The 25,495-nt window shown below is 47.4% G+C and overlaps 1 protein-coding gene across 2 annotated transcripts in view; it reads right to left on the bottom strand.

Annotated features, from left to right (window-relative positions):
• The window catches only part of NHSL3 (NHS like 3), a 59,711-nt gene that overhangs the window by 19,445 nt on the left and 14,771 nt on the right, over positions 1-25,495 (bottom strand). Inside the window, exon 1 of one of the 2 annotated variants that reach the window (XM_035117224.3) lies at positions 20,178-20,301. The exons of the other annotated variant lie outside the window; for it this stretch is intronic. Within the exon in view, the coding sequence (XP_034973115.2) occupies positions 20,178-20,265 (88 nt within the window). The 5' untranslated portion in view covers positions 20,266-20,301. Of the gene's footprint in view, positions 1-20,177; positions 20,302-25,495 lie in introns of those variants that run through there. 2 annotated transcript variants of the gene reach the window in all.

Raw genomic sequence — 25,495 nt, 5'->3', positions numbered from 1 at the left:
ATAATAACAATTAGGCTTTAAGAATAGGTTTGGAGATGTAAAAACAATAACAACAACAACAACTAGTGAGTAGCGAACACGTGAACTTGGGGAGCTTTGCAGGAGCACCCATTCCTCACCTGTTGACTGGGGGGGGGGGGCAAAAGGACCACAGTAAAGAATGGGGGCATTCTTTCAGGCAGCCCCTTCACAGAGGTCTCACTCCAGGCTCCTTCCTCATCAGCAGCCAGAAAGTGAGGAAGTAGCTGGCTGCAAATGTGCACACATGAATCTATCTGGGAGCCTTAGGAAGACCAGCTTAGAAAGTTGGGCTTTCTGCTTTGCATGCAGAAGGTCCCAGAGCCAATTCCTGGCATCTCTGGGAGAGATATTGTTGTTGTTTAGTCGTTTAGTCGTGTTCGACTCTTCGTGACCCCCATGGACCAAAGCATGCCAGGCACTCCTATCCTTCACTGCCTCCCACAATTTGGTCAAACTCATGTTGGTAGCTTCGAGAACACTGTCCAACCATCTCATCCTCTGCCGTCCCCTTCTCCTTGTGCCCGTCCACTTCTCCTTGTGCCCTCCATCTTTCCCAACATCAGGGTCTTTTACAGGGAGTATTCTCTTCTCATGAGGTGGCCAAAATATTGGAGCCTCAGCTTCACGATCTGTCCTTCCAGTGAGCACTCAGGGATGATTTCCTTCAGAATGCATAGGTTTGATCTTCTTGCAGTCCATGGGACTCTCAAGAGTCTCCTCTAGCACCATAATTCAAAAACATCAATTCTTCGGCGATCAGCCTTCTTTATGGTCCAGCTCTCACTTCCATACATCACTACTGGGAAAACCATGGCTTTAACTATACGGACCTTTGTTGGCAAGGTGATGTCTCTGCTTTTTAAGATGCTGTCTAGGTTTGTCATTGCTTTTCTCCCAAGAAGCAGGCGTCTTTTAATTTCGTGACTGCTGTCACCATCTGCAGTGATCATGGAGCCCAAGAAAGTAAAATCTCTCACTGCTTCCATTTCTTCCCCTTCTATTTGCCAAGAGGTGATGGGACCAGTGGCCATGATCTTAGTTTTTTTGATGATGAGCTTCAGACCATATTTTGCACTCTCACCCTCATTAAGATGTTCTTTAATTCCTCCTCACTTTCTGCCAATGCCTGCTGGAAACCCTGGAAAGACACTTGTTGCCAGTCAGTGTAGACCACTGATCTTCAACAGATGGGTGGGACAGGGCCTGATCCAAGGTGGGTTGCAACAGGAGCACTATGCAAACATATGGTAAAATATTAAAAAATGGTTTCCCAAATGCACATTTGGGTTAAAACCAGGTCTGAAAAGGTTGAAGTCTCTGACGTACACAACACAGAGCAGGATGGACCAGTGAGTCCGACTCAGTTTATTTATTTATTTTTCAGATCATATTTATTTATTTTCCTTTCATCAAAATACAGACATTTACAACTATACATTTTTACATTTTCCACGTCACATCTTCAACCCTCCTTTCTCAACAAAAGGGAGAAAGGTAGGGGAGGAAGAAAAAAAAAGAAAAAAAAACCACACACACACACACACACACAAAAAAAATAATAAAAAATAAAATAAAAAGGAATAACGAATTATAATGATACAAATTAAAAGGACTTTCTGTCATCTCCGTCAGCATACTTTTTTCCTTTGTCGAATGTATATACAATCAATACTATTTCTTTTAACCCATGGTTTCACATTCCTATTGCTTTAATCCTCGTTTTTTTCCTACAAGTGACCTTTTTTTTATTGTTGTTGTTATTATTTTGTTTCTATTCAAACGCTATCATTGGTATTTGGTTTTTACTATATTTCATAATATATTTTTTATACCTATCCCATTTTTTCACGAATTCTTCTTTAACCTTTCCTCTCAGGCTATTCGTTAATTGTGCCATTTCGGCAAATTCCTGGAGTTTATTTTGCCATTCTATAATTTTTGGGGCTTCTTTTTCTTTCCATTTTTTGGCAATAACAATCCGTGCTGCTGCTAACGAGTATAAAAGGATTTCTCTTGACTGTGGTGGAATATCTTTCTGAAATGTAACACTCAGTAAAAAGATCTCTGGTCTTTTTTGAATATTCTTTCCCAATATTTTTTGAATCTCATCATGGATTTTGTCCCAAAATTTCTTAATGATATCACATGTCCACCACATATGAAATAGGTTTCCATCATTCCCTCCACACCTCCAACAAACATTTGCAATATTTTTATACATTTTAGATAATCTAGAGGGTGTGAGGTGCCACCTGTGATTCATCTTAAGCATATTTTCTCTTATATTATAGTTCGATGTAAACTTCATATTAAATTTCCACAGGTTTTCCCATTCCGCACTCGTAATCGGGTAACCACAGTCTTGTGCCCATTTCGTCATAGATACTGTAACCGTTTCATCCATCACTTCGTACTCTAGCAACAGCCTATACATTTTAGCTATAAGTTTTGTTTTGCCAATTAATATTTCTTTTTCAAATCTTGAGCCCTCTCTTTGAAACCCTATTTGTTTGTCTTTTTTAAATAACTCAGTTAATTGATGGTAATCCAGCCATGTATTTAAATGTTCTCTTATTTCTTCGTACTTTTTAATTTTCCACTGTCCTCCTTCTTCTATTATCATCATATTGTAAGTTATCCATTTATCCTCCATGTTTGATCTTTTTGGTGTTATAGCCTCCATTGGAGATAACCATCTGGGAATTTTTGGTTCAAGATATTTACAATATTTATCCCATGTTTTTAACAGTGCATTTCTAATTATGTGGTTTGTAAATTTCCTATGTACCTTCCCTTTGTCGTAGTAAAGGTAAGCGTGCCATCCAAACCTCGCTTCATGTCCCTCTAGATCTAATATGTCAACATTCTTTAGCAGGCACCAATCCTTTAGCCACGTTAAGCAGGAGGCTTCATAATAAAGCCTGAGGTCTGGGAGGCCGAAGCCTCCTCTTTCCGGGAGGTCAATAAGTAGTTTATGTTTGACCCTCGGCCTTTTGCCTTGCCAGAGAAATTGAGTCCGACTCAGTTTAAGGCAGCTTCCTATGTTCCTCTTACTGCAAATTGGCACTGCTGCGACTTCCCGTTCCTCTTTGCCATGTGTGAACATTGCATTGTGCCTGGACTCCATTGCACTAACACTTGTCCCCCACACCCATAGCAAGGAGCAGCTTCCCCACACAGGAGAGGTCCTCATCCCCATGTGCAGCTGAGCGCGTGCAGAGTAAAATTTCCCCACAGACAGATTTCAGGCACCAGGACTGAAGAGCCAGAAGTTCCAAATGCAGAAATGTGTGCCATCAATGCAGGCTCCTTTCTCTGCAGCAGTTTTAACTTTATCTGCTTTATCTTTGGGGGTTTCCTGCACATGGCCTGCCTCTCCCAGACCCTCTGTTTCTTAAACTCCACTCAGCCACAGCTCTTCCTCTTACTTTCTTTTCAGAGCAAATTAAGTCCTTTCATTGCCAGCTGTCAGGGTCCTCTTTTCACCCTTCTGGAGAACCTCACCCCCCCACCCCGCAGCTGAATATTCATCAGGCCACTTAGAAAGAGAGGAGACCCCAGCAGGTCAGGCCCACGCCATCTGGCAGGCGGCAAGGCACTCGGGCAAGGGGCGCTCCAAGCATGCAGGGCCGGGAGAGAGAAGAGGTGCTGCCTGCTCATTCTCCAGGAGCAACAGCCATTGTCATCTGGCACTTGGGTGACCAAATGAGGAGCTAAGACAGGGACAGGGGGAAAGGATGGAGAGGGACCCCATTCAACAAAAGTGATCCATTAGAAATGCCTGCCCCAGCACCATGTTTTGGACTACATCTCCCAGCAGCCCCTGCTGAGGCTGATGGGGAGTTATAGTCCAAAACATCTGGAGAGCACTGAGTTGGGAGTAGGGGGCAGGGGCAGTAAGGTGTATGACCTGGGGAGAGTCCCTGGGGGGCAGCTGGGGGAAAGGACAGTGCTCGCCCCCAACTGAACCCAACCCTGAGGAGCCAACTAGGTGGAATTACAGACATTCCTCTCCTCAGCCTTGCCTTCTCTCTGCCTACTTGCGACTGTAACTTCCTTCAGGCAGGAGCTTTTTACTTAGGTTTGTATTGCTCCAAAAAATGTAACTTGATGGCATCACGAAACAACCACCTCGGCCACCAGCCAAGCTAATCATCTATTTAAGGTGGCTGCATCCAGCCCAGGGATTCTGAGACAGATACAGAAACTCCATTCTTTCTGGGCCTTCCCCTTCTCCCTCATCATTACCCATGAATCTCTGGGTCTCCATCCTGAGATTTCTCCTTACAGAATTCTTTTGGGGAAAGTCATGCCCTTTACATGTGTGTTGGACATGTAAATGAATGATGTGGCTCTGTAATGCAGCCTTACTAGCCACATCCATTGCAACCCAGTCAAATGGGTGGGGTATAAATGTTGTTGTTGTTGTTGTTGTTGTTGTTGTTGTTATCACCTGCCCCTAGACGGCTCCTGGAAGGTTCCCCATGAGAGAAGGCAGCCTGTGAGCTGAAACATATCCCCTACCCCTGCTCTACTTCTTTATCAGCCTGTGTGAAATTATTAAAGGGCAAAAAATAGAAAATAAAAACCCTATAGCAACCCAGGTCCAGGGTCTCTGATCCCAAGTGCACGGCACGAGCATAGCAGAACTGGCAATGGCTGCCATCACAGCACGTCCATGGGTTTTTTTTTTTTGTTCTTTTCCCCAATATATATATATATATATATATATATATATATATATATATCCTTTTCTGCATCAGAACAGTGCTTATTCACAAGAAAATGTGTTTAGCCTCAAGGCAGAAAATCAAACTCCATTTCATCCCTGTAGTCACTGGGCCTCACTTGGTTCTGCCTCAATCAAGCGCATATGCCATATATAAATTTCCTTAATATAAAAAAGCAATTTCATTCACTCATTTTATTGTTTCATCCTCTGAAATCTTAGATTTGCCAGAGTTCCCTTCAAGGGCAGGTGCCGTCTTTGTAACTGTTTGGAGATTCAAACAGTCTCTCATCCACTGTAGATTTTTATCAAGAGGTTAGAGAACTCATAACTTATCCTCTTACCAGGCAGCGGCTCCCTTTGTTACAGACCCTACTGAGCATCTTCCTTAAGGAGACTTAATAAATCTATCCCAGAACAGCGAGTAATAAGTCAGAGAATGCTGTCCTACCTCCCAGACTTGCTAGCTTGCCAGTGCTAATAATTAGTAATGGGCTCCATGGAGGCTGTGATTTTGTAGTTGAATTTTGTTTATGGGTCAACAGAGCATAACAAACACTCTGTTTTGATTGATTGATTGATTGATTGATTACTCCTGTTGTGCTATGCTTCAAGAGTGTAACTGCACATGCTCAGAGCATTTCTTTTCTTTTTCTTTTTAAAAAACAGGCTTGTTAAGTTGCTTTTTGTTTGTTGCTCTAACACAGGCACCCCCAAACTTCGGCCCTCCAGATGTTTTGGACTACAATTCCCATCTTCCCCGGCCACTGGTCCTGTTAGCCAGGGATCATGGGAGTTGTAGGCCAAAACATCTGGAGGGCCGCAGTTTGGGGATGCCTGCTCTAACATGTCAGGAACGTAGAAGCAGCTGCAAAGCAGGGAATGGCAGTGGGGAGGAGGATCTGAAATGTGGTGCTTCACAATGGAAGTAATGAACGTGGCTACCTAAAGTCCAGGGTCTAAGATGACCAAGCCACACCACCATGGAGGCAGAAATAAATATTCATATACCATTAGCAAAAGTGGGAGAGAATATCTCCAGCCGTGACTGTGGAAAGAAAGAAAGAAAGAAAGAAAGAAAGAAAGAAAGAAAGAAAGAAAGAAAGAAAGAAAGAAAGAAAGAAAGAAAGAAAGAAAGAAAGAAAGAAAGAAAGACTGGACAATGCGGCTCTTAAGCTGACTCTGAAGAAGTAGGGCAGCTTTTGCCAACTTGATGCTTGCCCTCCAGATGTTTTGGACAATTTCCAGCCAGGATGCCTGGGGCTGATGGTAGTTTCAGTACAAAACACCTGTAGGACAAAGGATGCAGAAAACCATAATAGTCTTTAACGTGCCACGTGCCTCTTTGACTCTTAGCCTTGTGTAATTAGGAGCTTCTTGGCTTCTGAAGCATTACCAGCCACCCCACCCTGCACCAAACTGCAGTTCCCAAGATTCTTTGGGGGAAGCTGCAGCGGTTGAACTGAATTAAAACAAAAAACATCTGAAGTGCAGATAACTCTGTTGCACACCTGCCTTGCTCTTCTCCCAAGGAGCAAAATGGTTTCACTGCGACCCGCTCCCCTCACTCACCCCAAGCTTCTTGTCTCTTGCGATTCTCTCCCAGACTGATTGGGCACTAGAATATCAAAAGAAAGAGGCTAAACAGGGAGAGAAGCCCTCCTAGGCTTTCCATAAATAGCTGCTGATTTCCTGCTGAATTTGACTTTCATTTGCAGCCTCTTGTTCTGCCAGCAACATGCCCAGACAGAGCCAGTGGCTCATCTCAAATAAGACTTGCTCATCGGTCCTGAACCTCTGGCATAAGGGAGGCACCTTTAGATTGCTGTACTGTGTGATGCTGGGGCAGCACGGAAAAGACTATGAACCAGGATGTCCCTGGTTCAAATGATGACTCATTGAACTCCTTAAGGGTGTCTACACAGGCCTTCTGGTCTAAAACTGAACTGGATTCCCCCTCTGTTCTCCGGTGTAAGGTATACAGGGCAGCCTTTGGTGCCCTCCAGAGGTTTGGGACTACAGTTCCCATCAGCCCTAGCTTGGTTGACAAAGGCTGATTTAACCCTTTCATAACAAAGATGCCAAGAAGGACAATCCACAGCCCTTGGCCTAAGTTCAGAAGCCCTCTGCAAACTCAGTCCTTCCCCCTGCAGTCCTCTGGATGCGGAGGAGAGAAAAGAGGGTGGCCTCCCCATCAGTATGCAGCCTCCCCCTTGGCAGATTATCCCCTTGAGAAAGTAGCTCTTGAGAGACAAAAGGGTTGCCCAACCCAGCCTACAGTGACACCGCTTTGCATCCACAGGAAATCATAATCAACAAAGCCTTTCAGGCCACACCACTGAAGTTACGGCCCCAGCAATACTAGACACCCTTGCAAGGCTGTTAGTGAGAGAGTGGATGTGGAGCACTTTGTGCCCTGGGTTCTGGGGAGAGGGAGCAATACAGAAAAGCAAGTGCATTTTGGACTACTGATGATATGGCACAGCCACACTAGGGGCTGCACTATAAAACATCCTCACTGCGAACTTTCAGGCATCTCTTGGGAGGCCTTTTTATGCTAACAGGCCTATTTAATTGTTTACATTTTTAAAAGATGAGGCCAGTCATTTCTGGATGTCCCTGAGTTCTAGTGTTATTAAACAGGGAGGGAAACTTTCCTCTACTCACTTTCTCCATGTCACCTCTTACTCACCTTTTCTCTAAAGAGAAACTAAACTAAACTAAAAAAAGAAAAATCCCAAACATGCAATGTTGTGGTTGTCATGTAACAAGACAGCCAGCTGTTTGACGTTGCTGATTAGTGTCCCAAAGTCAACATTGTCCTACAGAACAAGTTCACACACATGCAGCCACCATTCCAGTGGAAAATCCCACTGAATTCGGTAAAATTCACTGTCAGGGTAGGGACATGTGTGACCCACCCCTATAATTCAGAGTACCAGATCACTTTCTTTCTTGCACCAATAATATCTCTCTTGTCAGCCCTCCCACCTCATTTTCTCTGCTCTTACTTCAGTTACAGTTTATTATTTCCTGTCCATTCTGTACCCTGCATGGTGAACAACACGATGAAGCCCTTGTCCAGAGGGTTTTGCACAGGCCATGAAGTGGCAAGATCATCCCTCATACACATGCTGCTCCTCTGCAAATGAAAGCAGACCCTTTGATTGTTCAAGGGAAGGTCTTTAGTTCCAATAAGCACAGGCATAAATAAAATGTATGCACATGCTTCTTTCTTACATTCCCATTTGCTCAAGCGTGTGTCACCGAAATGAAGAATAACGTGCATGTTGCCGCCTGAACTCTGTAACCCCAGCTCCGTCACTCTCCCCAAACACATTCCAATTTTCATACATCACAAAACTCAGGCCCAGTTTGCAGCAGCAGCAGGAGATTCCTGGGGCCAAATTTGTCATGTGCGAGGAAAGCGGCAAGCATGAGGAGGAAACGGCCAGCAGGAGACAACTGAGCATAGATGAGATCATAGCTATGGACTCCTGTGCATGCCAAAAAGTGCTCTAGAAAATGATTCATGAATAATGGCATCAAGAGGTCCAGAGTTGGTTCTGAGACATGGATGTCCCTGCATTGCAAAGAGAGGGGTATGGTTCTCTGAGGTTCCCACATGACACACAAAATGCTACAACCGCCACAAGCGTCCTGAAGATGTAAAGTTCAGATGACCTCTGTAGATGGCTTCAGCACCCACGGAAGCCAAGCAGGTTGCACCATGGAATATAATAATTATATCCACTTTGATCTCGGTTTCTCCTCCTGCTTTGTGCCAAGCCTCTTTTCTTATACCGCAACAGTAATTTTCCCTGCCTTCTTTCTCCCAGAAGTAATCCAATGAGCTGTCAGTCCAGGTACCTGCATAGCCTTCATATCTGTTGGCATTCACTTTGCATACTTATTTTAATCACTTTCTGTTTCATAATATAGACAAACCTCCTGTTTGTACTACAAACCCCCCTGTTGACTACAATGAATGGCTTCTTTCAAGCCTAATTTCAGCCAGAGAGGGGGGAGGCTGTGGGCACCACCAGGGAACACACTCATGGGCACTGCACTGGCACTTCATAACTGCAAAGGGAGCCAGAGAACGGGGTGGTTTTCTTGTTGTGCCACAGTGGCACAACAAGGGCAGCACATCCCCACACCCTGGAGAGTTCAGGCAGAATGTGCTTTTGGGCCTTGGGCTAAAGGAGAGCTGGGCACTATAGCATTTGCACCTGCATGGCAGCCTGCCACATCATCACCCCCTGCTCCTCCCTGGGTCAGCCTGTCTGCCTCGCTGCCTTCCCCTCCATTCTTAGAAAAGCTACCAAACAGGTTTACAGTATGTCTAAACACAGACTTCCCAGGTTGAACAGGAAGAGCGGGAGAGACAGCAAAAGGCAGGAGGTTGCCTGCCTGCCTGCCTGCCTGCCTGCCTGCCATGAAGCCACTTGAGAAGGCCACAGAAGGGTGACATCCAAGGAGAAGGAACCCCAGGAGCAACACAGCATGTGGAACTCTTCCTGCTGCAGGAACCAAACCTGTTCATGCAGCAGCCCAGGGCCAGACGATATTTCCTAGGCAGATGGGAAGCAGAGGTCACCATCTGAGAGGGAAAGGATGTCCCAGTCCCTTCTCGGCCTTCCCATGCCACACAAGCTCAATTTCAAGCAGGACAAGTGATCTCCTTTCCCTACGAGGGAGTCACAGAATCATAGAAATTAAATAAACAATAATACTGGCGGGGGTATTGTTTTTGTCTGTTACTATGGTATGCATTTTTGTGTTTCTCTATTGTAAACCGCCCTGCAATCATCAGATGAAGGGTGTTATAGAAATTTAATAATAGAACTGTTGAGTTGGAAGATACCCAAAGGGTTATCGAGTGCAATCCCCTCCAGTGTTGGAATCACAGCTAAATCACACTCTGCTGTGGGATTTACATGGGCAGTGTATCGTGTTCACAGCAAAACTCAAAGAAATGCTCTTGTGTAGCTTTCCAGGTGTTTTGGACTACAATTCCATCAGTCCCTGCATGATACTGCTGGACTGATGGGAACTGGAGGTCACCAGCCTGGTTGCCCTTGGATATATTCAGGTTTAAACTGCGACAAAAAAGAATATATTTTGAATATATAATAAATATATTCATACACACACACACACACACACACACATGTATATGTATATGTATATGTATATGTATATGTATATGTATATGTATATTACAGTGGTACCTCTGGATACATACTTGATCCGTTCCGAGGTGCCGTTCTCACCCCGAAAAGTATGTATCTGGAGCGGCGCTTCCGCGATATGCGAAGCACCAATACAGTGCTCAGTTCTCAGCCTTTGCCAACCTGGTGCCCCTGGCAACTGGCATGCACAATTTATGCCTTGGATGACACAGCTGTGCTGGTAGGTGCTGATGGGAGTTGTAGTCCAAAATCAATGGAGGGCACTGTGTTGGAGAAGGACTGGGTCTACCTCAGCTATCAGCCCCTTAAGTTGTGGAACCCTCCTCCTCCCCACAGAGGTAGGTGCAGCCGACAGCTTCCAGAGAAGGCTGAAGATGCAGCACTGTTTTCACCCTGTCCTTTGACACGTGAGATGTATGTTTTCAGGGCCCACCCTATTCCAGTGGCTGCAATTTGTTTTACGGTAATTGTTTTTAATTCTGACTTTTAAATGGCTATGACCTGCCCTAGGACCTGCTGGTGAAGGGCAAGTAATAAATTTAACCACAACAGCAACAAACAATAACAGGAACTGCCTTTCCCAACCTTGCTACCCTTTTGACCGGAGATGCCACTGGCTTGACCTTGGGGCATTTTACCTGCCATGCAGGTGCTGTTCTGCTGCCCATCAGCTGGGGCTCTTCCTCCCAAACTGCACACCTCTCTTCTCATTCTGGAAACTGGCTTAGATTGGGGGGGGGGGGAGAAGTTCCTTCTGCACCCCCCTTCTAAATCAAAGAGGATTAACAGGTGAGGAGACAGGTGATATGATAGCTACCTTCAAATATCTGAAGGGCTGTCACATGGAAGACTGAGCAAGCTTGCTTTCTGCTGCTCCAGAAGGGATGACCCGAACCAAAGGATTCAAATGACAAGAATGGAGATTCCAACTAAATCCAAGGAATAACTTTCTGGTGGTAAGAGTGGAACGGACTCTCTAGGAAGGTGGTGGACGCCTTTGGCAGTGATTCCTGCACTGCAGGGAGTTAGACTACTTCTACAGTTCTATGAATTTGCCCAGGTAGGACTACACATGTTTGAATGGCACAATAGTGATGGCTCTCCCACAAAAACGCCCAGTGATGTACCTCTGTGCCTGTGAAGGGGCATGGTGGAAGTCACTTTTAAAGGTCCTGGAGGAAGCAGTCCAAAGGGGCTGGTGGCTTTCAGCTGGGGTCAGTCAATCTACTCCCCAGCCCTACACTAGCCCCTCGAAGCACTTCCAGACAGAGGCTTCCAGACAGAGAACACACCTCTGTGCTTAAATTCACATATGCATACAGGATGTTGCCTTGCCACAAGTTAGACCCACTGGTCCACAGGATTCAACACTGTCTATACCGACTAGTAGCAGGTCTCTAGGTTCCAGGCAAGGGACATTCCGAGCCCTACTAGGAGATGCCATCAGATCAGGGATTGAACCTGGGACCTTCTGGATGCACTGAGCAGCAGCCCTTCCTGTAAACCAGATGTCCCCCCCCCCCACACACACACACCTTGTTCCCAATGGGTGGCATCTGGCCACAGGCTACATTCCACCAGGATGACTCAGTGGCATGCCTGGTGTGCCCATCCCTCATAAGGCGTGGTCCTGCTCTCCTATCTCCATAGCCTCCAAGGCCTTCATAGCAGGGGTTACAGCTAATGTGGTAGCAGAAGTCAAAAGGGGCAGGAGCGAGCTACATCCCAGCTCAGCATGGGCAACAGAAGTTCCTAAAGGAAATCCAGGCAGCTTCCAAGGCAATGCACTGCAGTGCAATATTTGGAGCACCAAACCAGGGTGGTACTGAAAGAGGAACTGAGCATTCAAGGGCTAAGACTTGAGCCCACCTCAGATCACATTTTAGTTACCTGAAAATACACACATAGATTAACTCTCCAAATTAATTCTGGGCTTAACTTGTGCCAGGGCTCAGTCTATGAATAATTTTTAAAAGAGTGCCACAAGGCAAAGCGATGCCTAGTCATGGCAGAACCAAAATATTCAGTGGGTGTTTGCTTGAATACCACCCACCCCCCTTCAGAGTTTGCTTCTGCCCTCTTCTGGCCACCTGGAGGAGATGCAGCAGCCAAAGGCATGGCCGAAGACGTCTTGGACCATCGCTCAGATCAAAGGCTGCTTAATGCACCCAAGCACCTAATTGCTAAGGTCCTGGCATGAGGAATAAGAAACATTGCAAGCTTCCTGGAGCAGAGGGAAGGAAAAGCCAGCCGGGCAAATGAACAACCCTGCAGTCTGCATTCAGTGCCAGAGCTCAGCCAAGAAAACAAAGAAGGGAACACCGCTAAACATGTGCAGTGCACCAGCCTGTCCAGTGCTATTTGCTGATGAAATCTATTGTTTTGAACATGACACAATTTCACAGATGTACTTCTGTAAACATAGTTGATCAGGGGCAAGGGAATCAAATCTAATTTATTTAACGCATATTAATGTAATATTTCCTCCAAAATGGCTCTAACCCTCCCCCCCACCCACCCACATTTTTTATTCCCGCAATAGTCCTGTGAGGTAGGTAAGGCTGAGAGATAATGACTGGCCCAGTGAGTGTCAGGGCTGAGCAGGGTTTCAAACCCAGCTTTCCCCTGTCCCAGTCTGCAACTTTCATGTGGCAGCTAACCCTAGCCATTCTGCAGGACATATAAGCCCTACACACGAGGAACCAAGGCACAGTCATGGGCATTGAGCGCATGCACACACACACCTCTACTTGCTCTCCTTCATTTCAAGGATGCCCTGGTGGATTGTGTCCCGCAATGACAACACCTTCCCCAATTAATTCACTGTTTTGAGGCAACTACTTCTCCTGCCCACTTTTCGGCCAAGACTCTCCCATTTCTCAGAGACTGGAAGTACTGGGAGCCAACCGCACCACTGCCCCTCCTTTTTTTTTGCTACACACAGAGAATTGGGGGGCCCCCAGGCAGCCTTAGACCGTCCTGCAGGGGCAGACACACCCCGGCCCCCACCAATCGATCCCAGCTGAGCGCCTGAAAAACCGCTGAAGCAACACAATGCACATTCTTTTGCTCTGTGGCCTCCGATGATCGGTTGCTATGGCGCTAGGACTGAGAACAGACCAAAACGCGCTCCACGTTTTCCAGACAATCGCCTGCCCCACCGCCACCACTCCCTGCTATCGCCCTCTCTCTGTTCACACATGTGGCCGACTCTTCTGCCACAATATGCCTTATCAGCAGAGGCCCTGTCTCCCTCTTTGTCAGGGAATGAATGTGGCATTCAAAGGAAGGGCCTCCGTCTGGCCTTGCCCACATCTCAGCAGGATTGCTATGGGGACTGACAACACACAGGCCTACCTGAGATAAAAGAAAGACTGCTCTCTTCTGATGCACTGGCAATATATTTAAACTTCTCTTTCTTACCCTAACCCCAGGAAAGGTTTAAGTATAGTGCTGTGGCCCTATGCCCTCATGTTCTATCTTGACAGCAAACCCATGCTGTAAGCAAATGGCAACCTTGAACTTATTCAGCTGTGAGGAGATTTGCTTGGGTTTTAAAGTGGCTGTTTGCCACCCAGGGCTCCTTTAGGGAAACAGATACAAACCAACCAACCAACGAAGAACAACAACAACAACAACAACAACAACAACAACAACAACTATCATCATCATTATTGTCTGGGATCATGCCACTCATCCCTTTCTATACAGGATGTGAAATGCTTTAGTACAGCCTTCTTGGCTGGCTGGGGCTGATGGGAGTTGTTGTCCAACAACATCTGGAGGGTACCAGGTTGGCAAAGACTGCTTTAGGAACACAGGAAGCTGTTGCCTTATGACCATTGGTCCAATTAGCTCAGAATTTTCTATGCCAGGGGTATAGAGACTACAGCTCTCCAGATGTTCTCAAACTCAAATTCCCATCAGACGCAACCAGCATGCTCCATAGGCAGGGATGATGGGAGCTGGAGTCCAGCCGCATCTCATGAGCCACATGTTCAACATGAAAAGTGATGGCCACACCAACTTGGCTGGGTTTAAAAGAGGATTGGGCAGATTAATGGAGGGCAAGGCTACGGTATCAACAGCTAATGCTCTGCTTTCACAGCTGGAGGCCATAATGCTTCTGGATCCCGGTCTCTGGAAGCTACAGGAGGAGAGAGTGATCACAACACAATAAGCAGGAAAGTTTTCCTATCGCTGCATTTGTTTTCTGGGCAGAATCCCTGCTTGTTCCTGTGCTGCTTAATGAACATGCTAACCCCAGATTAAGTCTCTCTCTTTTAAAAAATGAGATTTTGAAGTAATTTCCCTTCCCTTTCTTCTGCCCAGCATCTCCATGCACAAGCTTCCAAGGTCACCTCTAAACTGAGTGGATTCCCTGCATGTCCTAGAGAGTGTTTTGAACCTGGGCCCACTATGTTTACCTTGTATGCCACTTTAGCAACCAGCCTCAGCCTCAGCCATGTACTATAAGACATTTACAGTCAACCCTGAGAAATCAGAAGGAGCTGGAATAAGCAACAAGCTGAGGCCAATGCCATCCACTTCAGCAAACCTCAAACCATCTGCTGCGGAGCAGTCTCACCCACTTCACAGAGTATTGCGAAGGTCAAGGTCAAAGGACTCCACATACTAGACATGACACCATTCATGCAATTAGCAATTTGTGGGTAGTGTTGGCTTGTCTGTACTAAACTGCAGATTAGGATGCTGCTGGAAGCAGGGGAAAGGGGCCTTTAACACTTTGCCAGATCCATCCTCCTGCATTCCCAATCCCAATGCCGTATCTGCTACTCAGTTTTTAAAATATTAAAAAGCACTTGCACAATTGCTCATTGCTGAAATGGTGTCATGTCTAGTTTGGCCCTTTATGTACCAGTAATCGTAGTTCCAAAACAGGGAAATTTCGCAGACTGCATATGTGGAATGGGAAGGACAGGCGATTTAACAAGTCCCTGCAAGACAGAAAGGCCACATCTGCCCAGATGCCTTTTTCAACGGAAAGTACAAAAGTTCAGCTCTCCTCCTTGGCATCTGATCACCCAAAGAGCAGCGTCAAGGGTACTCCTGCAATGCCAACTTTGGGGGATGACTCAGCTGCCACTCCATCCATCCAGCCCAGGGCCTTCTCCCTCTCTTCAGCAAGGTCTGGTACAGTGCCAAGAGCCAAAACGTTGGCATTGCAATAGGTGTTCTTCCACCACTATTACTGCTACACGTGTCACACAGTGTTTTTCCAACGACGTCTTGCAAAATACCTTGCCTGGAAAGTCTGACGCATCAGCAGGCAAATAAGCAGGGCTGTCTTGGCCAAGGTCACTTCACAGAAGGGTTTCAGAAATCAGCCCAGGAAGCCTGCAAAATCCATGTCTGACTCTCAGCAACCTTTCTTCTGCCAAGACATCGGGCCAAGCCAAGTGCCATCCCACATCCCAAATCAAACTCATAAAGGTGCTTCTCATACTTGGCTACAAGTGGCAACTCTGAGTTAGGGCTGCCAACTATTTTTCTTGGTCCTGCTCCCCCTGGGCCTTTTTACTGGAGCCTCACATGCAGAAATCAATCAAATAAGTTGAGGAGGAAGTTTCACTTGCTAGGTTTTTGCATGTCAGGTGGCTTTTAGAGGCACATGACCAGGTGACCACACGGCTTTGAATTCAGCCAGAAAAGCAGGACTTAATCTGAGTCAATCATGCTCAAACCAACCCTGGGCTGTGCTATCGGTGCCAAGGCTCAGCATGGGAAGCAGAAGATTTTATTATTTAAAAAACCCAGTGCTTCTGCCTTTCCATCACCAACAAGCAACTCACAAACTTAAGAGTCTCACATTTTAGAAATGAATTACGATTTATTCATACTAAAAGGGTGGGTGAAGAATGAAGCAAGATCCTAGCACAGATTTAATGAACATTAAAAAGTTTCATTTCTCAGTTCTTCAGTACAGTTTATCTTAGCAGGCAGATTGATCAGGAACCCAAGGGCACCTGAAATCGTGTCCTGGAGAAAAAAACACATCATCCCTGTACAATAACATTATCATCATCATCATCATCATCATCAGGGAAGATCCTCTATCATTTGCCTGTTTTGTTTCAGGTGAATTGCATTTGCAACAACCTGTCCTCTAAAAAAAGCAGCAAGCTTTGTTGTTAAACGGAGAAGGGGAGAGGGGGCTTTAGTGCGGGGAAATAAACTAAAAGCACCATACAGTAAAAAATTAAGGAACTGATCTTTCCTGTTTACAGGAATTATCACCCCATTTGTGTCAAGGTTTTCATTTGGGGGGATAAAAACCATCAGCTAAACAGAAATTCCTGTTTTGTGGGGGTGGAGGTAAGAGGCCTTGGCTTCCCTGAATCAGCAGCAACACCAAAAACAAAAACTCAGGAGTCCTGACCTCCCCATCACATGCTATAACCACAAGCACATCAACAGACTGAAAAATAAAGTGAACTTTTGAATCCCTAATCCAGCGGCTGTTAATTAGGCAACCAACATTTATACTACCAGCCTGCTAGGAAAAAAAAGTACGAAGCGTATTCCTAGCCACAGTCTCTCCTTATGCTCCAAAAGACCAGTGCTCAGCACACTCAAGGACACCGAGCACCAATTAGCTGCTTCTTAATATCCTTGAAACAAGCAGGGGAATTTTTATCCCGTCTTTCTACGCACAGGAGTACCCAAGGCGGCATTAAAAAAATGTATCAAGATATTAACATAAGATTATTACTCAAGGGCGTACCCACCACGGGGCAAGTTAGGGCAGCTGCCCTACTCTAGAAGCCAGCTGCCCCCCCCCACAAGGGCGTACACACCGCGGGGCAAGTGGGGGCCGCAGGCTGCCCCTCCCTAGAAGCAGGGCTGGTGGGCAGAGGCGGAGCACAGCCCGGCGGAGCGCGAGTTCGCCATTCCCGCCGTGCCGCACCCTCCCTCCAGCTCCCCGGCACGCCCTCAGGCAAGGCCAAGCACAGCGGGGAACCAGGGAGCGCGGCGGGGTGGGCGGGAATGCCGAACTCGCGCTCCGCTGGGCTGGGCTCCGCCTCCACCAACCAGCCCTGCTTCTAGGGAGGGGCACAGCCCGGCGGAGCGCGAGTTCGCCGTTCCCGCCGCGCCGCGCCGCGCTGCGCCCTCCCTCCAGCTCCCCGTCGCGCCCTCAGGCAAGGCCAAGCACGGCGGGGAACCAGAGAGCACGGCGCGGCGGGCGGGAACGCCAAACTTGCGCTCCGCTGGGCTGGGCTGGGCTCTGTCTCCGCCCACAAGCCCTGCTTCTAGGGAGGGGCACAGCCCAGCGGAGCGCGAGTTCGCCGTTCCCGCCCGTCGCGCCGCGCTCTCCCTCCAGCTCCCAGTCACGCCCTCAGGCAAAGCCATGCACGGCGGGGAACCAGGGAGCGCGGCAGGGGGGCCTTCCTGCCCTGGCGAACTCCTGCCTTGCTGCCCCCCTCCTGCTATTGCCGGCGCCTCCCCAGCTTTCCTCTCTGTGACAAAGGTGCCCGCCTTTGGCCAGGGTCTTTTCGATTGGGCCATCGCGAGGCAGCGGGAGGAGCTTGGCTCTGTCATCTGCCCGCATGCAAAACCGTGCAGGGGTCGGCAGTTGCTGAGAACAGGGTCGCAAGGAGAGAGGGGCGTCTGCGCGGTTCCAGATCTCTCTTTCTCTCTCTCTCTCAATCTCTCTCTCAATCTCCCAGCTGGAGGGAGGTCGCGCCACGGTGCGCTCTGTCGGGCTGTGCTCCGCCTCTGCCCATCAGCCCGGCGCCTCTGACTGCACTTTCCCCGCCCACTTTGTGGCCCCTCCCCTTCCGTGCCTTGGCCCCTCCCCTTGCCCCCCCCTAGTTTTGATCCTGGGTACGCCCATGTTATTACTGTTGTAATCCATCAATGTATCTGACACTTTGCAAGGTGGCTTAAGCAAATAAGAGGGGTGTCTGCTGCTCTGTGTGTTTAATCTATACTTTGACAATGGGGAGGGAGACTAAGGGGGGGGGCAAGGAGAACAAGCAATGAATGCAGCAGCCGTCCTCAACCTGGGTACCCTCTAGCTGTTTTGGACCACAACTCCCATTAGGCCCTAGCCAGGAGGGCATTCAGATTGGGGGAGGCTGAAACACAGAGAAACAGCTGGATGAAAACATACAGTAAATGTCTGCTGGTGGAGACAGTTTTAGGGTTCGGCCACACGAGGCGCCACACTGCAAGGGGCGTGAGAGTTGGGGCGGTGCCGAATTTTTGTGTCGCACAGGGCGCTGCTGAGATTTGAGAGTCCAATGTCCACCACTACTGCTGGATCAGGCCAATAGCCCATCTAGCCCAGCATCCTGTTCTCACAGTGGCCAACCAGCTACCCATGGGAAGAACGCAAGCAGGACCTGAGCACAGCAGCACTGTCCCCTCCTGCAGTTTCCAGCAACTGGTCTTCAGAAATATACTCCCTCTGACAGCAGTGGCAGAGCACAGCTATCATGGTGAGGAGCCATGGATAGCCTTCTCCATGAATCTGTCCATTCCTCTTTTAAAGCCGTCCAAGTCAGTGGTCATCACTGCCTCCCGCAGGAGGGAACTCCACAGTTAACTATGTGCTACATGAAGAAATACTTTCTTATTATCTATCCCAAATCTTCACATTTGGCTTCATTGAATGTCCACGAGTTCTAGTGTTATGAGAGGGAGAGGGAAACTTTCCTCTATCCACTTTCTCCTTGCCACACATCATTTTACAAACTTATATCATGTCACCTCTTATTAGCCCTTTCCTCTGAACTAAAAAAAAATCCCAGATGTTGCAACCTTTCCTCATAGAGGAGTTGCTCCATTCCCTTGAATGTTTTGGTTGCCCTTTTCTGAATTGATTCTACAATGTCCTTCTTGAGGTGAGGTGACCAGAACTGAAACAGTACTCCAAGTGCAGTCAAACCTGGATTCGTACAATGGCCTTGGGATATTGGCTGGTAATATCGGATTTGAATGAGAAGGTGGATACTGGGGTTACAAGGTGACCTGGGTGGGGTGGGGGAGCCTTGCTCCTTTGCCTTTAATATCAGAATAATATGCAGAAACCTATAGACTGAGCTCTTCACAACATGGAGATAAGCTTTCTATTCTGCTAATACCTGTAAGGCTTCTTTTAGAGGTGCAGGCACAGAGGCTGGAAAAACAGTTGGCAACCTTAGTTGACTCTAGTTGACTCTACAGAAGAACAATCCTTCCAGATTAGTTAGGCTGATTCCAGGGGAGTGATCTCCTCTGTGGGGTGATTATATTAGCAAAGCACCAGCCCTAGAAACCCACAAAGCAGCCTCAGGGCTGGTTGCAACACCAGAGATGGCCCAAGGACAGCCCCCTCTTTTGAAACAGCAAAGGAGCTCCAACAACAAGGAGAAACCACAGCAACAACCCAAAGTTTGATATTCAATGCACAATCAAACCAAAAGCCACAGCCCAACCTGGCTCTCTGTTCAGTGTTCCTATATGACACGTGTGTTTGCAAATGCATGCTTGTTATGCTCATCATTTTTTAAAATTATTGCTGGGTCTTTTCTGGCGCTTTCATAGCTGCCTTACAAATCTACCAACGGACAAGTGTTATGCAGATCTTGTGATAAATAAAATAAAAACTGAGCCCTGGTTTAATTTCAGATTTGGTTCCTTCAGGACTGCAGAGCACCTTCACAAATTGTTTTTTCAGTGAAACCAGGAGACAGTCTCCCCAGTGTTTTGACGTGAGGATATTGCAATGGTGAAGTGCATTTCCCAGCTGCAATTTCCAAGCAAGAGGCGCCAGGAACTCTGGAACAACAGGGTAAAGAGCCGGGTGCGGAAGAGCATCTCTGGACCTCAGATTTCAAAACTGCCAGAGCAATGAGAACTCCGATTCAACCCTAAAATCTGACTTCATAGCTAGGCCACGGCTCAGTGTTTTGGACTACAACTCCCAGCAGCCACAGGAAGCTGCTCTGGAGCATGTGAAGACAGGAATGCCTCTGAGCATATGCCAGGTTAGATTCCCCTCATACCTGAGAAAAGCTAGTATCTGCCACTTTGAGGCGGGATGAACTTGGAAGCTAAGGGCCCACGGAGGAGCTTTGTACTCTGGAAATTTTGGCAGGGGCGGGGGTAAGTCATGAGGATATTTGCCCCTTTCGGTCCCTTCCCCAAAGTGGCTGCCCCACAGCAACTCCCCAGCCGCACCCTCCCTGCCAGGCCTCCCAGAGGCTCCCCACCTGACAAGCCCGTACCTGTCTTCAGCCCTGCAGAGCGGCCAAAGTTCCAGAGAGACCATCCCTTGGCATTTGGGGGGCTCCACTTGTGGTACGAGTTGCCCATGGTGCCCGTAGGTGCAACAGGCACCTTTCCCCCGTCTCTTCCTCCTCACCTTGCCCCACCCACCCCCTTGTTGCTGGGAAGAGGAGGAGGAGGAGGAACAGGGTGCTTACATGACTGAGCCAGGCAAGCCTTCTCTCTCCTTGGCTGGGTTTCCGTGGCACAGAAAGAAAGAGGGAGAGGCGCACAGGGCTCAGCTCTGCCTTCCCATCCCTGTGGCTCAGGGCCGCTGCCTGCTTTCAGCATCCACTCCTCCCTCCCTTGGTCACTGAGCCAATCGCAGGAGGCAAAGGGGAGGGGCACGCAGGGGGGGTTGGCCTCTTGTCTTCTTCCTGCCCTGACAGCTTTGCTGCCTCCTAGCTCCATCTCTCGATCTCACTCCTCCAGTGTCACCAGAAGGGTTTCATTTCCAAAAAAGTGAGGGGTGACCCAGCTAAAGGTTTGCCTGAACATTGCACCCCTCTGACTTGGGGGTGCTCACTGGAGCAGGAGAGAGATTTTGCACATGCTCCAAAGCCCTGGTCCTGATTTACATGTTCTGGGGCCATGCCTGGGCACAGATGGAAGCCTTGGCTGACAGAGTCCACAAGGCGGCAGCATTTTAGGGGGAGGACAAAAAATGGACTCAGAATCTAGCTACCCTTCACCATACCTGCAGAAGTCCTTTACAGTCAAAAGCATTATAATTATACTTGCCTAAAGCTTATCTAGCTAACCATCCATCCATCTATCTCAATTCCCTCCTTCACTCATGCACATTCATTTGTTGTATTCCCCAACATTCTGTCCCGCTTTAATTTTCTGTCACCTTTTGATTTCCTTGGCGATTTCCCCACACAACTGCCAAGCTGCTAAGGCACAAAGCAAGAGCAGCTGGGAAACAAAACGGACTCTGGGCAAACAAGCTATGGTTTGGTTGATTGTCACTGGGACAACTCATGGTTTCTTCAACCACAGTTTAATGTAATGTGCAAACCAGACCTATGACAAACAGTTCTGTGAAGCTTACAAGTTTGCACATTCTGGCCCATGCAAGGGCCAGTGCCATGCATAAGAGGGCCTTAGGTGGGGTGTCCTCTGCCGCTACCTTCACTGGAAAAGGAAAATGGTGGCAAATGCTTCATTCAGCCCATCTCTGGTGGGCACCAGGTTAAATACCCCCCGTTTGCAGCCGCCTTCGCTTAGGTTTACCAGTGAAGGTGTAGCAGCATCCATCAGAGAACCCCTGAGCAAAGAGTGGAACTGGCACAGTTGCAGGTGCCTCATAATCCTCATTCTGCAATTGTAATATAGCAATCTTTTAGTGTGGCAGCACCTACACTTTGGAACTCCCTGCCTAGTGATATGAGGCAGGCAAGCACCTTCACTTCTTTTCAGTGCCTACTAAAAACTTTTTTTTTCAGGCAAGCTTGCCCAGATATGTAGAATGCTGACTTGTGTTTTAATCAGTTTTTAGCTTATTGTTTAATTATCTTTTGAATGTTTTAAATAGCCGCTTTAATCGTTTTTATTGACAATTTTAAAATTATTATTCTTTTGTGAACTGCTCTGAGGTTTTCCCCTCACAATCTAGCAGTGCATACATTTTATGGCATGGCCTAACATGAAGATCCTGGTGTGATTAGGGGTTCCCAAATATATCCCATGGTCTTCTGTGGCTCTAGGCAGGAGGTTTCCAGATGTTGATGAACTCAAACCCCCATCAGCCCTGACCATTGACCATACTGCCTGCTAGAGGCGTACCTAGGGGCTGGTGAAACCAAACTCTGCCGGGACACAGGCCTGGGATGAGGGATGCGTGCAAAAAAATCAGACTATGGAGTGCATTGTGTAAATGTGTGCGCTGACGCGATGCCCCTGTCGCAGCAAGTTCTTCTCACATGCACTTTTATTTTTTGCCCTTCACCCTCGCACTCACTCTGGATGCTTCAAGTATTTGGGTCAAGTAAAATATAGTCATTTCTAATGCAGCTATTGCGGTAAAGTGTTTTTTTTGGGGGGTGGGGGGGATGCCAATACAGCTCCTTGCCAAGGGCACAAGAGATCCCAATCTGCCGACTACAGCTGATTGCTGAACATCTGGAGGGCACCACATTGTCTATCCCTGATCAAGGCAGATTGGCAGGTGGAAAATACTAAAAGTACATATCACACCCAAGTGCTTTCAAAGAAATGTCAGAATCCAGGAAGGGCCTTCGGCAAGTCTTTCGGTGAATACAGGAAACTGCCTTGTACTACTGAGCCAGGCCAGCAGTAGGACTGTAAGGTCTCAGAAAAATGGGGGGGGGCAGTATTTCTTTCCTAGCAGCCCTATTCAAAAAATTATTTTAAAATGCCATAGATTCTAATCTTTGGGCTTTCAGCATGTCAAAAAGGGGTGCATTCTTCTGACTATCTCAAGAGATTCCCCACCCCAAACCCCAACTTGCTCCTTAATCTTGACTAGAAGTGAGGTCCCCTGTTCTGCTACAAATGCACGGAAATCTCACAAATTATATTATTATGCGTACAATACTATACACAAGCAGAAAGTAACCAGGACATATACAGATGCATACAATGCATATTACTTTATAAAACTCATATGTATTAATATACTGGTAACATTCTTCTACACAAAATATTGTGCAGCATGGGGCTTGACTGTTTTATATGCATTTATATGTACAATCTATGTTTTTAAAAAATGAGTCATTTTCTATGTGATTAGTCAGGCTTACCAAAAAAAAAAAAGGACACCAGACATTATACAGGCAGATGGCATATAAGCAGCAGGCCCTCAATATGAGAAACAATCCATTGCAAGTGAAGCCCAATTGGATCAGACCCAGCAAAATCCATGTGCAAATCTATTTCAAATGGATTTCTCCTTCACCCAAATGCAAATTCTGCTCCACCATCACTGACCTACGGCCCCACCCAATGGTCATAGGACACCCCTGCAGCTGTTATTCTTTGCCCCATGGCCCACCCTGTCAGGGGCGTAAACAGGATCAAAGCTGGGGGGGGCAAGAGAGGGGAAGAGAGAGGGGAGGAAGGAGGGAGGGAGGGAGGGGTGGGTGAGAGAGAGAGAAGGAAGGAAGGAAGGAAGGAAGGAAGGGGTGAGAGAGAGAGAGAAGGGAGGGAGGGAGAGAGAGAGAGAAAAAGGAAGGAAGAAAGAGGGGGGACGGAAGGATGGAGCTCCCTTCCACCCCCACCCCCAGCTCAGGCTGCTCCCCTCCCACGTTCCTGTTGCTGGCTGCAGCCGTGGAGGGGACGAAAACAGCCCGATTTCAGGCTGCTTCTCGCCCCCCCCCCCGTCCCTCGCTGGGTACGCCCATGCACCCTGTCCTTTAAGATGCCATGAAAGGGAGCGGGTGGCCCTGTGGTCTAAACCAATGAGCCTCTTGGGCTTGCCGATCAGAAGTTGGTGGTTGGAATCCATGTGATGGGGTGAGCTCTCTTTGCTCTGTCCCAGCTCCTGCCAACCTAGCAGTTCAAAAGCATACCAATGCAAGTAGATAAATAGGTACCGCTGCAGTGGGAAGGCAAACGGCGTTTCCGTGTGCTCTGGCACTCGTCACTGTGTCCCGTTGCACCAGAAGCAGTTTAGTCATGCTTACTACATGATCCAGAAAGCTGACTGCAGGCAAACATTGGCTCCCTTGGCCTGAAGCGAAATAAGCACCACACCCCATAGTCAAATTCGACTGGACTTAACTGTCCAAGGGTCCTTTACCTTTACCTTTGCCTAAGATGCCATGGCAGCATCTGTCCTGTCCCTTGCCAATAATTCAAAATTCATAGAAAACAGAATGTATGAAAAGCTGTTGTATGCAAACTGGCAGCCTTGCACTGCCCTAAAAATGGGCACCAAATCTGGAATTTATTTCAGCAGGACACCCCCTCCCTGCAAAGGGCTGAAATCTGTAAAACGGAATGGAAGGAAAGCTTAATGTGTAAAGCTGATTAAATGAAACTCCTGAGTATGTTATGGGTCACTGGGGGTTAGCGGGTGAAACCAAGTTTTGGGAGAGTCTAAGCAGTTTACAGAAAGGCACTTGAGTCTCTGGGCCCCTCAAGGAGGAAACAAAAACCCTTCTGGGTGAAAACAAAAGCCTGACACCAAAAAGCCTAAGTTAAGATCTGAAATCATTAACAGAAATAAGCTAAACGTTGGCCAGCTATTTCCTGCTGAGACCCGATTTCAGTCCCTGCGGCTTGTGCCTTCCTCCTGCTATAACCAAGATCCAAATCGATGGAAAGAAAGGTTTCCCATTCCAGCTGATCCTGTGCAGTCAGCTCACTGGGTTCCATGGGACTTGCACCCAGGTAAGGGTGGCTGAGATGGCAGCCCTCACTGAATTGCCCCTGACTTCCTCACCTGAAACTGGAGAAATACAGAAACTCAAAGGCACCTGCACCGGTTTGACAAGTCAAATCCGTTCTAATTCATATTTGTTCAGCTCTTCACCTTCATTTCTCACCCTCTCCTGTGCCAGAGACCATGTCAATGATCATATTGTCTTAAGAAAGAACACGTTCCTCATATACAGAAATCTGACTCCAAAACAATTTGGTGGGTTTTAAAAATCAGATCTCAGATTATGCTGTTTGCAAAAGCATTTCTTGCACTTCCCCCTCCCCTCCAGGTGGAAGAGGCACACCTCTCTTTGTTCAGTCTGAGAAGCTCACATTGGTTTCCAGTTCAAACCAGACACTGGATTCCTGTTGCCCACATTTTCAGAAATGTCACTCTTGGCCTTCTGCGCCCTGCAGATTAACAAAATTATTTCACAAACACTTGGAAACTATTTCAGCAATTAAGGTTGAGGCCAGCAACAGTGTGCTTAGTAACAGCTGAAGGAACCAGGCAGCCTTTCTAGCACAGGATGCAATTGAACCCTACAAAATAAACGGCATCTTGTCACACATTACCTTGTCACCAACATCTCACATCTCTGCATTCTTCCTATGGGTCCTAGTTACTTAGTTACTTAGTAGACTGATGCAGCTAGAGAGAGAGACAGTGCCAGGTAGGAGTGCAGTCTCCATTACAGGCCCATCTCAGCCTCATTGGGTGGTTTCATTTGGGAAAGCCACTGCTATCTTAGGAACTTAGCAAGCTGTCTTATGGCTAGCCAAGCCAATGGTTCCTCTGAACCCAGAATTGTTCTCTACCTCTGAGCCAGGATCCTCCCTTTAGCACTGTTTCCTGGGGACCAAATTAGACGTGACTTAATCGGGCAATTAA

This window comes from Zootoca vivipara, chromosome 6 (genome assembly GCF_965207765.1).
Source record: "Zootoca vivipara chromosome 6, rZooViv2.hap1.1, whole genome shotgun sequence".
Classification (NCBI taxonomy): Eukaryota; Metazoa; Chordata; class Lepidosauria; order Squamata; family Lacertidae; genus Zootoca; species Zootoca vivipara.
Note: the sequence above shows the minus strand (reverse complement) of the source record. Positions and strands in the feature narration are given on the sequence as shown.